Source organism: Petromyzon marinus, chromosome 8, assembly GCF_048934315.1.
Source record: "Petromyzon marinus isolate PM22_M1 ecotype Great Lakes invasive population chromosome 8, UKy_Petmar_22M1.pri1.0, whole genome shotgun sequence".
Taxonomy (NCBI): domain Eukaryota; kingdom Metazoa; phylum Chordata; class Hyperoartia; order Petromyzontiformes; family Petromyzontidae; genus Petromyzon; species Petromyzon marinus.
This window is the reverse complement of record NC_133674.1, coordinates 5,979,837-5,997,324: the sequence shown is the minus strand read 5'-3', so window position 1 is coordinate 5,997,324 and position 17,488 is coordinate 5,979,837. Positions and strand designations below refer to the sequence as shown.

The 17,488-nt window shown below is 42.7% G+C and overlaps 1 protein-coding gene across 8 annotated transcripts in view; it reads left to right on the top strand.

Annotated features, from left to right (window-relative positions):
• LOC116940164 (glutamate receptor ionotropic, delta-2-like) overlaps positions 1 to 17,488 on the top strand; it is a 219,091-nt gene that overhangs the window by 152,306 nt on the left and 49,297 nt on the right. For all 8 annotated transcript variants that reach the window (XR_012941244.1, XM_032949509.2, XM_032949512.2 and 5 more), the window contains one exon: positions 14,683 to 14,784. Coding sequence is in view for 7 of the 8 variants with exons in the window: in XM_032949509.2 (XP_032805400.1) it covers positions 14,683 to 14,784 (102 nt within the window). In the remaining variant the exon portion in view is untranslated. The remainder of the gene's footprint in view (positions 1 to 14,682; positions 14,785 to 17,488) is intronic.

Below are 17,488 nucleotides of genomic sequence, written 5' to 3'. Positions count from 1 at the left end.
GAGTGGCCTGGGGGAGCCTTCACGGACCCTTACCCATCCTTTCTTTCACCAAAGTTCACCGCATGTCAATGCCATGTTCAACCTAATTGTGTTCCTGCACAGAACGAAGAGCAAAACTTTAATTATCAGGGGATATTAAGGGATTCTCATGGAATTACGACGAGGAACCCCTAAATTGCATCAATATACTGAGGATTAGATGCATTTAAGTGTCAGAAGTTTGGCAATCACTTGGTATGAATATAGAAAATGGAGAAAGATTTAATTTTATTAAAACCCAAAGGTTATGCGGAAGGATGTTCTCTAATACCCACGAATGGTAATCTCCCTGACTTTCTGCTTTAATCACACGGCAGGCAGGCTTTCCCACCGACGACGCGTTATGCGCGCGTGGACCATACATTCCTGCATGAAATCGGATTCATTTGGTCCCAAGTTTAAATGTGTGCTTATTTTTTAAAGTTGTATTTCCGTGCATCGCATGCAACGCTGTTATTCTGCACAACTGCCATTCGGAACTATCAGCCTTTAATTTGCTCCCATTCTTTCTTTTGCCTCTTGTTCAGCCCTTTTAATGGGTCATCCCAGCTCTGGACATTTATCACCTTTTCAACTCTGATGATCTATATTTACTTTTGCCCCATTTTGGCCAAAAGCTATCGAGCCTCATAGCCAATAGATTTAACATGTTTAAAACCTGTCACGTTTCTAGATTCACTCAAATGTTTCGTAGACTGTGTAAAACTTTCCCATTACCATATATATGGGATGCAAGGAAGATATGCCACAGAGGGTGGCTGCCTAAATGACAATAGATGCATACTGCGATGCGTGCAAGCTGAAGGAGCTATTATTGCTATTGGAGTTTTTATTATTATTAATCAGATATATTTAAAATGTTGTTGTCATTCTTGCTATTTATACTGTGCCAGAGGCATTGAAACATGCTAATTTAGTCACAACACAGGAAGTAATGATGCACACAAATAAAATGACATAAACTAATATAGCACATTGCATACTCCCACTGGAAGACTTTGAGACGAAATAATAACATAGCTCTCACCTGAAGACGATTGCTTGTGTTGCGATCAAAACGTCGTGATATTTTTTTATTATTTTTCTATCTACGTTGCTTTACCGAAAGACCCATAGAATATAATAACATAGAACACCTAAATGTATAATTTGTAGATGCATATTAGTGTAAGATACTCGTAGATGCTAATGAATAGTTACCCGTCGGCTTGATAAACAAACATCTTTTAAAACGTTTGTTTTAATCTTACCACGTTATTACATGAAATGTATTCCCTTTGACAATAGCTGTGAACCCGCGACACACGTCAGATGCACTGTGCACGTCGGTACGTAGTGTAAGACACTGACACCTCTAATGAGCTCAATAAAAAACACTTTCGTTTGCAATTAATTCAAAATTTGCAGCTCTTTGTCAATCCACTGCTGGATTAAGGCATCCCCTATGCTGTGACATAATGATACATATTCACTAAGATTAGGGGGGGGGGGGGGGGAGGAGGTTAATAATTTGCAAATCTTCCATATCTAAAACAAAAATTAGCGGAATGGTCGCAAGGAAAGAGCCCGTTACCAAACGTACAATATTTAGGGAATAGGTTTTTGTTTGTATTTGGACCAACCAAACAAAGAAACCCGTCTTGTGATGAACTCGTAAAATTCACTCGGGAGTGTTTTTTTCTTCTTCCGATGAATGAGGGGGTATGGGGGGGGTGGTGGGTGGGAGAGATGTTTTAACTGGACGCCCCGCAACTCCGCACGCCGTCCCCGCTTCCACACGCGCCTCGCGGGCGTCCCCAAGACAGCACCTGCCGACCGACGCACCGTCAGCTATCATCACCGTTGAGATTGTCTTTTTTTTTTTAGCCCACAGCCACAGGCGTTGTAAAGGGAGCTAAAAGAGAAAGCATCCACCGTAATGAGGTTCAATTTAGCTTCAGTATAACGTTTGCACGTTTGTGTTATTCTGTATAATAAGTTATGGATGGATTACTTTTTTTGCTGTTGTTGTATTAGGCACGGAGACGAACTCATTTCGTAAGAACTTGGCATTGATGGTCAAAAAACAACATTTCTTCCTGCGACAACGGTATACGCATTTGGCAAAAAAAGTTACATTACGATGATTCTGTACAATTTCAAAGTTAACGTATGTCATCCGCAGGTCAGCAAACTAATACCAAAAAAAACGAAATACTTAAACCGAGAATAGAGTAAGAACGGTGCAGTTGATTAAATGTAGCCTCTCTGGGTAACATTCAACTCCCAAATGAAAACTTGAGTTGAAATCTTGGCGTCGGAGCCACTATCGCGTTATTCGTCCAGGTTTAACATAATCAGTACTCATTCATGAGACGTCAATCATCTGTGTATTCAGGCCCTTGTTTAGCATATTAGGGTGCCAGTAAAAAAATCAAGTTTGTTATTCTCAGGGTCTACGCCGCCAGATTTTATACACTCGCCTTTTAAACTGAAGCACTGTAACTTTTAAAGGCAATCACCTCCATATTTTGCCGGTTGCTCAGCAGCGTTGAGTGACGTGTTGCAGTCAATACGTAGAGTCGTAGTGTATGCAGGGCCACAGGCGCAGGGAAGAAGTTGAGGGGATCCCGAGCAACATCTCGAGCAACCTGTAAATACTGACAGAGTAGAGTGGCATCCTCATCAGGTGACCTTTACACAAAAAGTAACAAGTTGAATTGAGTGGGTTTGATCCAAGGAAACTGAAACTTCACTTTTCCGCATGCAGATAGCGGCACTCTAAATATCTCTCACTTTCCACATTTATCTTGTGGTTTCAGATTATTTATTCCCTATTTGCTTTGTATTATTTCAACCAACTTTCAATGCGATATCCATTACTTTACTAGTTATTGCGTATAATTGAAAGTGGTAACATATCTTTAATAATGTTGCTCCTCTAGGCATTTTTTAATTGTATTAGTGTTCGTGTAAATTTGGCTGCAAACCTAACAGATATTGCACGCCATCTATCTTGGTTTGGTCTGCAATTAGCTTTGCCATCTCTTTAATTTAGTTAATGTGGTGGCTTCCTGTGTTTAATATGTTGACGACTCCACCCAATATTGAGCCTGCCTGTTAGAATCAAGTTAATTGTATTTATTATTTCACCGTTTTAGTTCATCTTCATTCATTTCAGTTTAACACGTAGGCTTTCGCGACCAATATAATCTATAATATAGTTTTTTTTTGGGTTAGATCACGTAAATGTATAAATTTGTCGTTATAACCCTTCACCACCCGACACAGCCAACTAGTAAGGGTTGTCACGTAAACAGAACGTGGCCAATTCGTCACTAGTACAGCACACCGGTGTGTTGGAGAGCCAAGCCACAACATTTACAATCTGAGTACGACGTTTCGCCAGTAATTACAACTAGCTTCATCAGGCGACAGACAGATTTGTGGAGAAGTCCACCTGTTTCGCTCCTTATAAAGAGGCATAGATGTGGTGGCCACGCAAATGCGTTCTTGCACAAAGTGTGTTTGGGGATTACTGAGTCAACGTACATTATGCATGTGCGTTATGCGAGCCCTTTGATCTTGTCCTTCCTGTCTATTGTGTGTATTTAAATAGCCGTACCAACGGTAATCCCTATTGAAGTACGCTGCCCTTTATAGCCATGCATTTAAATAATGTATTATTTGATGATTCGCTTCCACGTAGCACTAAGGCGGTAGCTATCCGACTGGTTAAATTTTTTTTTTTTCGATAGATTATCTAATTAGTCTTGGCCAGCAGTAGCTAGTTTTGCACAGAACTTCAACATTATCAAAATAAATTGAGTGTCTTTGTTGGCACGCGTGTTCTGCTACTGCTGACAGTCGTATTTGGGATAATTTAATATTTCTCTGATGTTCTTTTAGTCTCGTGCTGATCATTTGTCTTCTTTGCCCAAACATAACATTTACCACGCGCGCAGTTAATCCTGTACACACCTTCTGTTGATTTCTTCAGTAATACATCTTTTGTACCAGATATTAATTTATGTATTTTATGTACTGTGCCAAATCTGACTCGGATGTTTTGTTTTTCCAAACATCTGGCTAATTTATCAGTTGCTCCCGCAATGTCCGGTATTTTGATCGTTTTTATTACTTAGGGGGCGTTCATAAATGACGTCACGCGATTTTGGACGATTATTGACACCCCCCCCTCGTCACACGACATCACAAATATGACGTCACAAAGCTCTGCCCCCAGAAAATATATAAAACATGCTTCAAATCGCTTTAAACTATTGTCATTGTAGTGCGTATTTAATGTGGCACTGCTGCACTCTGTTGTAGGAGATAACATTTATTAGAAAGTCTATTTCATTAAGTAGAACGTGTTGTCTATATTTATTTAAAGTTGCGCATTTTGATGTGACATCACATTTCTCAAACCCCCCCCCCCCTCGTCACAAACCGTCACAAATGTCTGACCCCCCTCCCCCACCCCCTAGGTGCGTGACGTCATTTATGGACGGCCCCTTGGGCAGTTTCAATGCTCATGTTATTTGATTTGGTTTTGGCATTCAATGCCCTGTTGATTTGTGCATCATTGTAACCGTTAATTTGCAGTGCTTCTTTAACACGTTGAATTTCATTTCTCAGACTGTCACCATCTCGATGAATGAGCGTCTTGATAAGAGCAGATTTCCGTGCAGGGTGATGGTGTGACTCTCCAAAATACAACTGTCAACAGTAGCAGAACACGCGTGCCAACAAGGACACTCAGTTAATTTTGATAATGTTGAAGTTACGTGCAAAACTAGCTACTACTGGCCAAGACTAATTAGAGAATTTATCGAAATTGAAAGAAATAAAAAATAATTTTAACCGTTCGGATAGCTACCGCCTTAGTGCTGCGTGGAAGCGAATCATCAAATAATACATTATTTAAATGCATGCCTATTAAGGGCGGCATACTTCAAAAGGGATTACCGTTGGTACGGCTATTTTAAATACACACAATAGACAGGAAGGACAAGATCAAAGGACTCGCATAATGCATAATGTACGATGACTCAGTAATCCCCCCCCCCCAGGAGCGTGGTTACCAGATCTACGCCTCTATATAAGGAACTAAACAGGAGGACTTCTCCACAAATCTGGCTGTCGCCTGATGAAGCTAGTTGTAATTACTGGCGAAACGTCGTACTCAGATTGTAAATGTTGTGGCTTGGCTCTACAACACACCGGTGTGCTGTACTAGTGACGAATTGGCACATTCTGTTTACGTGACAAACCTTACTAGTTGACTGTGTCGGGTGGTGGCTGGATTTAACGACACATTTATATATTTACGCGATCTAACCCAAAAAAACCTCTATTTATTAATTTCCTCCTATTTTTTTTTTAAAAAGGTCTTCATCATTTCCACATTTGATGGCTGTATCATTTCTGTATCATTTCCTCGCTCCTATGCCAAACGTTCATTCTCCTGCCTGTACCTTACACAATTACCTGCTTTTGCATTAAGGTCACCGATAATTATCACGTTTCTTCTTTTGTATGGATACTCTTTGGCTCTTTCAGTAAAGTCACGTAGGTATAAAATAAAATAAATAAAATCACGACGTTTCAGGCGCTACACAAGCGTCCGTCATCAGGTGGGACAACCACAGCAAGAAACAATTGCTGAAGTGGGCAAAAGGGGTGCTTGTGTCAAGAGGCCATATAGGTAAGAGAGGGGGGGGGGGCGGAGCCAGGGAGGAGAGATAGAGAGGGTGGGGGTGTGGGGTAGGGGGAATGGGGTGCTGCAAGACGAGAATTCCGGGGCTGGGAAGTGAGCGGGGCTGGGAGTAGGAGGCTGAAGAAAACTGGAGACGCGGATATGAAGGCAAACTATAAATAAGTTAAGGTTTTTCCTGGTTAATAACATCCTTCCAATTATTGCTCAATTTGTATCCATCTTCTCGGTTGAAGTTATGTCTGTGTTTATATATCTGGATGGCTTCGTGAACAAACCTTTGATAGTAGCCCGAAGGTTTGCAGAGCACTTTGGTCTCAGAAAAAATAATATCATGAGAGCCCACAGCATTATAGCAATGGTCAGCCACGGCAGAGGTATTAGTCCTGCCGTGTTTCAGATCTGCCTTGTGCTCGCGAACACGGTCCGACACATGCCGTTTCGTTTCCCCAATGTAACAATCACCACAGGAGCAATTTAGTTTGTAGACTCCCGGATATTGCATGTCAGGAATGACATCCTTCACAGATGGGATTAGATCATGGATTTTGTGTACTGTACTGAATCGGATCTGGATCTTGTGTTTGTTTTAGAATTTGGAAATCTTTTGGTAACGCCTGCTATGTATGGGAACGTGATGGTTTTAATCAGCATCTCAGGGGGTTGTTTCTCCATGGTTGGAGAAACAGCTTTGCGAATAATGCGGTCCGAATATCCATTCATCTTGAGGGCCTGATGTACGTGTTCCAGTTCACTGGCTCGGTGGTGTTGATCAGAAATGCAGTGGGCCCTATGGTGTAGTGTTTTGATGAGGGAATTCTTCTGTTCCGGATGGTGGTGGGAATCAGGTTTCAGATAGGAATCTGTGTGGGTGGCTTTCCTGTAGACAGAGTGTCTCAAAGAGCCATCAGATCTCTTCTCAAACAAAACATCCAGGAATGGTAGCTTACCATCCTTCTCCACTTCCATGTTGAATTTGATAGATGGATGTATGGAATTAATGTGGTTGAGAAATTGGTTCAATGCTGGCAGGCCATGTGGCCAAATGACGAAAGTGTCATCCACATATATCTTCCACAAGGAAGGTGGATGTCTGGATTGCATCTTATAATCATATTCTTAACTCTTTCGGTAAAGTCACGTTGAAGGGAAACAATAAAATAATAAAATATATATAAAACAATAAAAATTCCCACAACGTTTCAACCATAACACAAACGGTCGTCATCAGGTGTGTCGGTATGCATAAATGTATTTATTTGTATACGGTGTATTTATTTATTTATTTAAAAAACGTCAGCGCCACGCGCAGCGATTTGGCAGTTTATTTAGAAGGACGAGTCCATCTATGTTCTGAAAAGAGGAGGGGGGAGACGAAAAATTAATGTATGCTGTCTCAAAGCCACTGTAAGCGTGAACAATCAATTAAGACCTGAAATGGTTTATCAAATCTTTCCAATGATTGCTAAGCCAGAATCCATCTTCTCGGTTGAAATTGTCTCTGTGCTTGTATATGTGGATAGCCTCATGCACGAATCTCTCATGGTAGCCAGATGGCTTAAAAAGAACCATACATTAATTTTTCGTCTCCCCCCTCCTCTTTTCAGAACATAGATGGACTCGTCCTTCTAAATAAACTGCCAAATCGCTGCGCGTGGAGCTGACCTTTTTATAAATAAATAAATACACCGTTTAAAAATAAATAAATGTATGCAAACCGACACACCTGATGACGACCGTTTGTGTTATGGTCGAAACGTCGTGAGAATTTGTATTGTTTTATATATGTTTTATTATTTTATTGTTTCTCTTCAATGTGACTTTACCGAAAGAGCTAAGAATATGAATTACTGCAATCACGAAAGCTTTAAATCAAAATTTGGATTGCATCTGTTTCAAATTTCTCCATGAAAACATTCGTTATCACTGGTGATAAGGTGGAACCCATGGGGGTACCTTCATTTTGTTTGTAGAAAGTACCAATCCAGGTGAAGTAAGTGTTGGTAAGGCAGTGCCTAACCAGAGTTGGATCATCAAGGTTCAGTCAATGCTGGACTAAATCTTAAATTATTGCTAAGGTGTCAGGCACTGGAACATTGGTGAACAGATAAACCACATCAAAGCTGACGAGAAAATCATCTGGGGACAGTGAAATGCCTTTAATTAGAGAGACCAAGTGAGCTGAATTATGTACTGCTGAGGCAGTGTTGCCAGTGAATGGAAGCAAGGTATCAGACAGAACACGGGCCAGCTTGTAGGTAGGTGAGTTGATAGTGGAAACGATGGGCCGAAGTGGAGTGCCTTCTTTATGGATCTTAGGAAGACCACAGAATCTGGGTGGTCGAGTAGCAGAAGGTTTTAGGGAGAGCCGTTTGACTGGTTCGATTAGTAGTCAGGTTGTTAGTAGGATCTTTGTTGATTTTGGTGTAGCTGCCATCATTAAGAAGGTCCTGGATTTTGTTGTTGTATGTGGTTTTATCCATGATGACAGTGGGACAGTGGCATTGCCCTTGTCGGCCGAGAGGATGACTATGTCATCCCTCTTTTTCAATTTTGCGAGTTCAGAGCGCTCATCTTTGCTCATGTTACTAATGGTTTTTTTGTTGTTGCATTTTTAAGGATGGTGGCAATTTCAGCTCTAGCAACGTCTGTTGGGAAGTGTCCCAAGCTTTTGAGGGCTACGTCGACCTGGGAGATTTTATCATCCACTGGGATATGTTTAGGGGTGCCTGCGAAATTCAACCCTTTAGCTAGTACCGATTTTAGGCTGTCAGAATTTGGGATGTTACTCTGATTGTTGACAATCTTGTTAACATCTAACTTTTTAACGTGTGGATCAGGCTTATTTTTTGACAGGAGGTTGAATTTAGCGATCAAGCTAACTTTACAGTTGGTTGACATTGAATTAGCAGAGAAGACTGGCATGTTTTCTACATGGCCCCAATCAGAAGTGGACATTTTATCTGTTAATGTTAGGTGTGATTGTAAGAGAGTCTTGTCTAAATTATCAAGTTCAAATCGGAGCAATCTTATTCTCTCGGACACTTGTGTTGCGCCCGATTTAATTTATTTTATTTTATACCTACTACGTGACTTTACCGAGAGAACCACAGAGTATGGATCCCTGCAGTCACGAAAATTTCAAATCTAGATTCTTTTGTATGGAGTTTGAAAACAGCAGCAGCAGGCTACAATTGTACTTATTATATTGTTAGCCGTTCCACAGCATGTGGGGTAGCTGAGTGGAGTGAGTCCACTTGTTACACTAAAATGCGTGTGCTGTATTAGGCAGTCGTCATCAGTGATGCACCTGATGGTTTGGTGAGTTCTCGATCTTCCATCTATGGACGAAATATCCACCCACAAATTTCATGCTGAAATGCACGCTACGCTCAAGGGGCAGACCTGCAATTCCTCGCTGAAGTCACTGTAGTGGGTATGTTGGCCTACTCTTCCATGCTGGGCAGACGTCTCAGTAAAGGTGTGAGTACCCACGCTTTACTCCAGCACACGCAAACCTCCCATTAACGAACCATTCGATTAGAAGGTACTAAAACAAGTACTCATTTAGAAGTTGATTAATTTCGTCATTTGATGATGATGATATTTCGGATGCCAGTTTGTATGTATATATGTTGAACTTTTTTTGCACCGTACGTAGACAACCGCACTAGCAGTTGGCATCCTATGGAGAGATTGACCACGCGTTAGGCCTGTGGAGCTCCTACTGGCAATTCAGGGGGATGTTATAGCCCTTTATTCATCGGTGCATAAAGACGCCGAGTTTGACTTGCGAATCGTGCGGAATGCACACCACAACATGGAGATCTTAATTTAAGAAAGACGTGCTTTAAATAAATAATGGGGGAAAGTAGTTGCATTTCCTTTTTACGTTTAATGAACTTGTGCAATAATGCGCATTTGTTCGCAGACTACCTCCTTATTTGAAGCGTAGACGCAGGTGTTGCTGGGAGATGTATCTGCTGTGCCGCTCGTTAAGTGGGTGAGCATTATTGATGACACTTGGCCGACAATGCATGTTAAAGAATGCCAAGGAAGATTACGTCAATATCTCGCTTTTCAATGTTTTATTTCCCTTAACAGGGTTGGGTTTTGTTTACTTGTTTGCCTGGCGCGCACGTGGACTGTCAAACGGCGGGATCACGCGTTAGTCTCTTCACAGTTATTTTAGAGCTCAACACATTTGGCATTTGACAGATCATTTATTAACATTCTGACTTCATTGTAGACTCTCCGACGTGAAAGCCTCACCACAAGGCAGTGACCACGTTGCGCAGAAGCTCAAATACATTGCTAAAATAACAACTTATCAACGCATTTGTCAATAACACTGCCCTTAAAGGGAAATATATATGAGACGAAATTTCGGGAATGCATGGCCCTCGTTCACAACACATAGATAATGGCATAGAGCTATAGTGAATGCATCGCTATAATCCATTTGTACGCCATTGTGATGATAAACCCAGACAGTGTTCGTGATTTCCATGCCAGTGTTTCATAATGAGGAATTTCATTGTTGTTATTGCTGTTGTTGCTGCTGCTGTTGTTGATCACAGTAATGGAAATGGTGGTCAGTGAACTGGTGGCTTGTAGATGCAAAATTGAACTTTGTGCGTGAATCCAAATGCAACTTCAGTCATTCCCCCCACCCAACCGATCCCCACATTGTTTCTGTGGTTTAGCCTTCACGTGATTACAAATATATATTCAGAAAGATTATTAATCATTATTGTGCCAGAGCCATGTTGCGTGAGCTGAATGTGTAGGGCCGATTACAAACGTAGTATTATGGCTGACAGCCTGCTGTCTCTTGGAGAGAGTGGCTGCTCGTTACCACATTATTTAGCTGTCTGTCTACATGTCATGCGGTGGTATATATGCCTCTTTTATAGCCAGGTATAGCCGGGGTAATAACAGCACGCTCTGTCTCAATGGCGCGTCACCAGCAATCACGGCTGGAGTCCATGAAAATACCAGCGATGATCAGAAAAGCAGTTGGAAACTGTACACACACAAAACGAATAACGCCGCTTCTAACTGACCATTATTTTTCATAGAATAACACAAAAGGGTATAAAAAAAGTGCAGCCATGCAATTACTTGCCCAACTGCCGGCAGCAAGGCCTTGACCAGAGGGCTCTGGAGAGCCCCTCGAGAAAAATAGCTTGGTCTTCTCTTCCACACCCGCCAGACATCTAGGTAAGGTGGGAATACTCACACTTTATCCTACTGCGGTGTTGCCATTGATCGGGTGGACAGAGGCAAGGGGGGGGGGGAAGGGATTTAAGAAATCAACAGCCTCACCTGCAGCTTGAAACGAAAGTGTACTGACCATTAACACCATCGCAGCATCCCCACTCTCATGGAAAGTGGAATTCTAAATGTACCTGATGGAGTTGAACAATTATTGCATTGAATGCCTTAGCTTTTTTCCGCTGTTACAGACATTTTTTATTTAGTCTAGTCTCTGAGGAGGGCTAATGAAAGAAAACAAGAAAAAAAAGGGTTTTGCGTCATCGATAAACTGGCAAAATAATCATTATTATTATCGTGCATATATGTTACATCTATTTTTGTATGTGTTTTGTATTAACATGAAACATGTGTGTGTGTGTTTGTGTACACTTTAATATGGCATTCACCCAAGTTTAAATCATCGCTCCACTGAATTTGCAGGCTTTGATCTATTATTGTAGAGCCACTGGTCTTGCTTCCATTTTACATCAACTTATCAAAGGAAGTAATCAATACCATTTTACACAAGCATAAGCCATGAAATGTGAAATGTCACTTTTATTTATGTGAACTGAACATTTAAAAAAAATGCAAACAACCCAGTTTTTCTTGCTATAGTGCACATTTTGATTTAAAGCTTTCGTGACTGCAGTGATTCATATTCTTGGTTCTTTCGGTAAAGTCACGTTGAAGGGAAACAATAAAGTAATAAAATATATAAAACAATAAAATTCTCACGACGTTTCGACTGCAACACAAGCAGTCATCATCAGGTGTGAAAACCAACGGCAAGAACATTTGAAAGAAGTGTCGGTTTGTTTTTATTTATTTATTTTAAACGTTAGCACCACGGATAGCGATTTGACAGTTTGTTTATATCGACGAGTTCATCTATGTTCGGAAAAGAGGAGGGGGGAGACGAAAAATTAATGTCTGCTGTCTGAAAGCTACCGTAAGCGTGAACAATCAATTAAGACCCAAAATGGTTTATAAAATCCTTCCAATGCTTGCTAAGCCAGAATCCATCTTCTCGGTTTAAATTGTCTCTGTGTTTGTATATGTGGATAGCCTCATGAACGAATCTCTCATGGTAGCCAGATGGCTTGCAAAGAACCTCTGTCTTGGAGAAGTCAATGTCATGTGAGCCTACTGAATTATAACAGTGATCTGCCACGGCCGAGGTGTTGGTCCTACCGTGTTTAAGGTCCGCTTTGTGTTCACGAATGCGGTCCGAGACATGTCGTTTGGTTTCTCCAATGTAACTACTACCATAGAGACAACTTAGTTTGTAGGCACCAGGGTACTGTATGTCCGGAATCACATCTTTTACAGACGGAACCAGATCACGGATTTTATGTCCGTTTCAACACATTACATAAAATCCGTGATCTGGTTCCGTCTGTAAAAGATGTGATTCCGGACATACAGTACCCTGGTGTCTACAAATTAAGTTGCCTCTGTGGTAGTAGTTACATTGGAGAAACCAAACGACGTCTCGGACCGCATTCGTGAACACAAAGCAGACCTTAAACACGGTAGGACCAACACCTCGGCCATGGCAGATCATTGTTATAATTCAGTAGGCTCACATGACATTGACTTTTCCAAGACAGAGGTTATTTGCAAGCCATCTGGCTACCATGAGAGATTCGTTCATGAGGCTATCCACATATACAAACACAGAGACAATTTCAACCGAGAAGATGGATTCTGGCTTAGCAATCATTGGAAGGATTTGATAAACTATTTCGGGTCTTAATTGATTGTTCACGCTTACGGTGGCTTTCAGACAGCATACATTAATTTTTCGTCTCCCCCCTCCTCTTTTCCGAACATAGATGGACTTGTCCATCTAAACAAACTGTCAAATCGCTATCCGTGGTGCTAACGTTTAAAATAAATAAATAAAAACAAACCGACACTTCTTTCAAATGTTCTTGCCGTTGGTTTTCACACCTGATGATGACTGCTTGTGTTGCATTCGAAACGTCGTGAGAATTGTATTGTTTTATATATATTTTATTATTTTATTGTTTCCCTTCAACGTGACTTTACCAAAAGAACCAAGAATATATAGTGCACATTGTTAGTGGCGGATGTCCCGAGTTCGATTCCCGCTCACGGCCAACAACAGTGACGATTATCTGAACCGGTCTTGGGTCACCCCTAGGCCAACTCAGCCTCAAATGAGTACCTAGTGCAATGTCTAAACATTTCCTAGAGGGAGACAAAGGCGGCCGGGTGTGGTGCTGGCCACCCACCCCCTCGTGTGCCATTCTGGCCTTCATAGGTGTTGACAGCACTCGCCTCAACAGTTTGTTGAAGGCTATAGGGGAATCTTTGTCTTTGTGAAGTGGTGGCACTGTGGTTAGCGCACTTTGCTACACAACTGGCGACCAGAGTTCGATTCCTGCTCGCGGCCGATGTCAGTGACGTATATCTGAACTGGTCCTGAGCATCCTCTGGATTGACTCAATTGAGTACCTGGTGTTGTGTGTGTCGCGTCGTCTGTGCGTGCTGGTGGCGTGCATCGCACACAAAGTCAGGCGCAGGAGGCACCGCTCTGCCCTCTTTATTCGTTGTTGTTGTTGTTGTTGCCGAGCTCACGCCACCACTCGGGCCCTCTCTCTCACACACGACCCCGCTGCCGCGCGCCCTGTCCCAGACATGGCCCTGTCCGCGTTGCACCGACGGCGTCGACCGGGACAGCCATCCACTGTCCAGCCGTGCAATAATCGGGCGTAGGCGGCAGCGACGAGGAGACGAGTCCACTCCCAGAACCGGCAGCCCGGAGCTCTCGCTCTCCGCTGCTCACATTCCGCCCGGCGCGGCTTGGGTTCCAGGGGCTGCCACACGAGGTCTATCATGACCCTTGCCCAGCGGCGTGTGCGCTAAGTGCCCACCTGCAGTTGCAGCTGCTGTCCAACAGTCAGCGTGATGTCACTACATCTGTAACCAAGTTGGTCACCCACCCCTTTGAGTGCAGCTCCAGCCTTAATAGGTGCTCCAACAGTCTGTTGAAGGCTACATGCTAGATCTTTGTTTTTGGAGTGGTACCATAGTTTCTGCACTGCACTATGAACCCAGGAAACTGCTCATTTGATTGCTCATTCCTAACGAGCAGTATACGAACTGGTTCTGGTCTTCGCGAGGTCAATTCAGCCTTGAATGAATACCTCTAGTTTTGCGTCAACATCAGCAGAGTAAGGAGGCAAAGCCGATCGGTTGTGGTTCTGGCCACATGACCCCCTTGTTAGCCAATGAGCGAGAAGGGTTGGTTGGTACCACGTGCAGTGACAAATACTACCCGTATCGACTACATGGGCAAATGACCCCTGTTTGCATGAAGCTTTGCATACATACTGTGTGATTTATAAGACTCGTGTTTATAATACCTGTCAAACGTACAACACATACTCTTGTTTCATTACCTTTTCAATTACCTTTTCCCCAAATGCAGCTACCATAGTGGACTTGCTATCTATCATACGTGTGTGTGATCTCGAATTAAAATACCTCAAGAAAATCACTGTTAGCATGTGCCACCCATTTTCTTGGGGCCAATAGCTCAAGGACTATGCATGTGGTGAACTGTAACAGCCGCTCGTCATCGTCAATAGCCTGTGCGACTGTGCAACGAATCTGTGTCTCTGTGTGAGCTCTTTGTCTTCTCTTGCCTGTTGCAGCTCGCAGTGTGGGACCCGGTGCGAGGACTCAATGGCACTTTGCGAGACCGTCGCCTCGAGAACAACATGAATGGCATTTCCCTACGTGTCATCGCTGTGCTGGTGAGTCACGTATAAATGGAGGACCCAAAGTGCACTTCATAAGTACCCCATTAACGTACATGGATTTTACCATTCATTTGCTGCAGTTGGTTTCGATTTCTAATCCTGGTACGGGGTTGACTCAGCCAATGATCTCTCTAGGGTCGATACAATTAATTGTCCTATGCAGAGACTAACCCCCAGCATGGAAACGTGGAGTTTCCACCACTGGATCAAGGCTATAAATAGTTGAGTAACGTCTCAATGCTCATTTTGAGCAGGAAATTACTTTGATAATTTATTGTGTAGGTTCGTTTACATTTGGCCTCTGTATGTTCCCTGGAACAAGATTCAAGATGCTTTTAAAAAAATTATTGACAGCGGACGAAAGCACGTCCTCCAAACTGCCACGCACGAGAGGGCTTGACCCGGCCGTGGTGCCCATCAGGGGCGGGGGGGGGGGCTGGGAGGGAGCCTTTCCGGTATCGTCCAGTGAAGACGGCGGTCTAGAGAGAGGTGTGTCGTCCCGACGGACCCTCGTCTGGGTCGCGAACACGGATTTGCATTTATTCAGAGAGCAGCTCCGTTCATTGAGTAAAGGTTAACAATTCGTGTTCGCAAATGGAAGTTTTTACTTTGGCAACAGTTGACACGGGAATTGATTTACAGACATATTTGACTCTGACTGCTCTACAACACGGGGCTGGGTATTGATGGGCAACTTAGCGATAAGCGCACTTTGCAGCTGAAGCAATTTACATGAATTCAACAGTTTATATTCACGCAGCGATGCCTGCATGGATTTCATTTAAAGCACTGCGTGTGCTCCAAAGCACATTGAGCGAACCTATGACACAATTGACAAGAGTAACGCTTTCTGCGCCTATGTAACAGCGCAAATAATTACAAGTTTGAAAATTTACCCAGGAAAGGAAAAAGACATTACACTGGGCTCCAATGTGATTGAATAAGGAACAGCTATGATGTCATGTTTATATGCAGGAAGGCCTCACTGAGTCGCATGGTTCTTGTTCAGGAGGGTTCTGCATTGGTCTATTTGGCATACTGGTGAATAGAACTCATGAACCCACTTGCTATACGTTCCATAACCTGGTGGTTAAGTAGGCGCTGCTGTGTCCAGAATGTGCTTGACTAAGCGGCCCTCACCTCTAAAGTGTGGGATCACAGCTGAGCACCATCACACCCAGCTCCAACCAATGGAGCACCACGTTACATTTGAATATGCACATGCTCAGATATTGTTATTTGTACATACATTAGTCATCAAGTTCCTATATGTTATTTGTAAAAAAAAATCTACCTAAAGATATATCACGAAAGTATATAATCAAGAGGATTTAGTTTTAACTGATGTAAAGATATGTTAAAAATGTATCTGCATTGTGAAAGTATTTTTATATTTATAAACCAATTCATTAATTCATCCCATTCAAAAACAACAAAGAATTGATAGGTTAATTATAGAATGTTTCCCATTATCCAATTATATATTTTTATACATTCAAACTAATTGTAATGTTGCATCAATGTATCTAGTACAAGATGTTCAAAGATATTTCATCATGCCATTCAAGCAGAACATTAAAAAAAGCATGCCTGAATACTTCAGATAATACAACTGCTCATGTTGGCATTACATAAAATGGTAATGGCAGTGGATAATCATAATATACTCAGTCAGGTAGAAAAACACATTGTCATCATGTTAAGGAAATGGATTTGACATGAATCATCGTCGCCCGATTACCTAGCTGAAATGTCTCAGAGCTCAGTGCTTCGCACACTTTTTTCAAGCGTGGCAAGGTATGTGAATAAGAGCATGCAATGCGATTTCAGGAAAGGGTGGTCCAGCACAGATGCCATATTTTCTGTCTGTCTGTTACAGCAGAGGTGTAGGGAATTCCAACAAGACCTACATCTCTACTTTATTGACCTGGTCAAGGCCTATTATACCATCAGTAGGCCTGGGCTCTGGGTTGTTCTTCGTGATTTCGGAGTCCCTGACCCTCTGCTGACGATCATTAAGAACCTTCATGATGGTGAGCGGGCCCGGGTAAAACTACGTGGCCGGGAGTCAAAGCCATTCCCTGTACACCTTGGGGTGCGACACATTATTTAACATCTATTTTGACCACGTAGTTCTGAAGGCTTCAATAGCTGTACCGGAGGAATTTCCATGTGGTACAGATACAATGGGAGGCTGATCGATGCCCGGGTGCGGTCAAGGGATGGCTCCCTATTGCTCAACCATGTTATGTATGCCGATGATCTGGTAATTGCTGCTCACTCAGAGGAGGAGTTGGAGGCGCTGCTGCTGAACCTGGAGCTTGCCACTAAGAGGTGGGGCCTTACCATCAGCCCCACCAAAACTAAGCACCTGCCTGGGTATATTGTACCATCGGACACTCCACCCCCACAACTCCCAATTGGTGATGGGGCAGTTGTGGAGAGAGTGGAGAGTTTCCCATACCTGGGCAGTGTGTGTGCTCATGACCGGCTCCGGTTTAACAGCAGAGGTCTCACTCCGAATCAGTCGAGCGGCATTATCTTTTCATCGGTTGCGTAACGCTGTGTGGAAGCTACCTGGTCTGTCGCTCCACACGAAGCTTCAGGTCTTCTCGGCCACAGTCATTCCCTCCCTTCTCTACACTTGCGAAACGTGGACCCCCCTAATGGAACATCTTTGCCGGTTATAAACATTTAG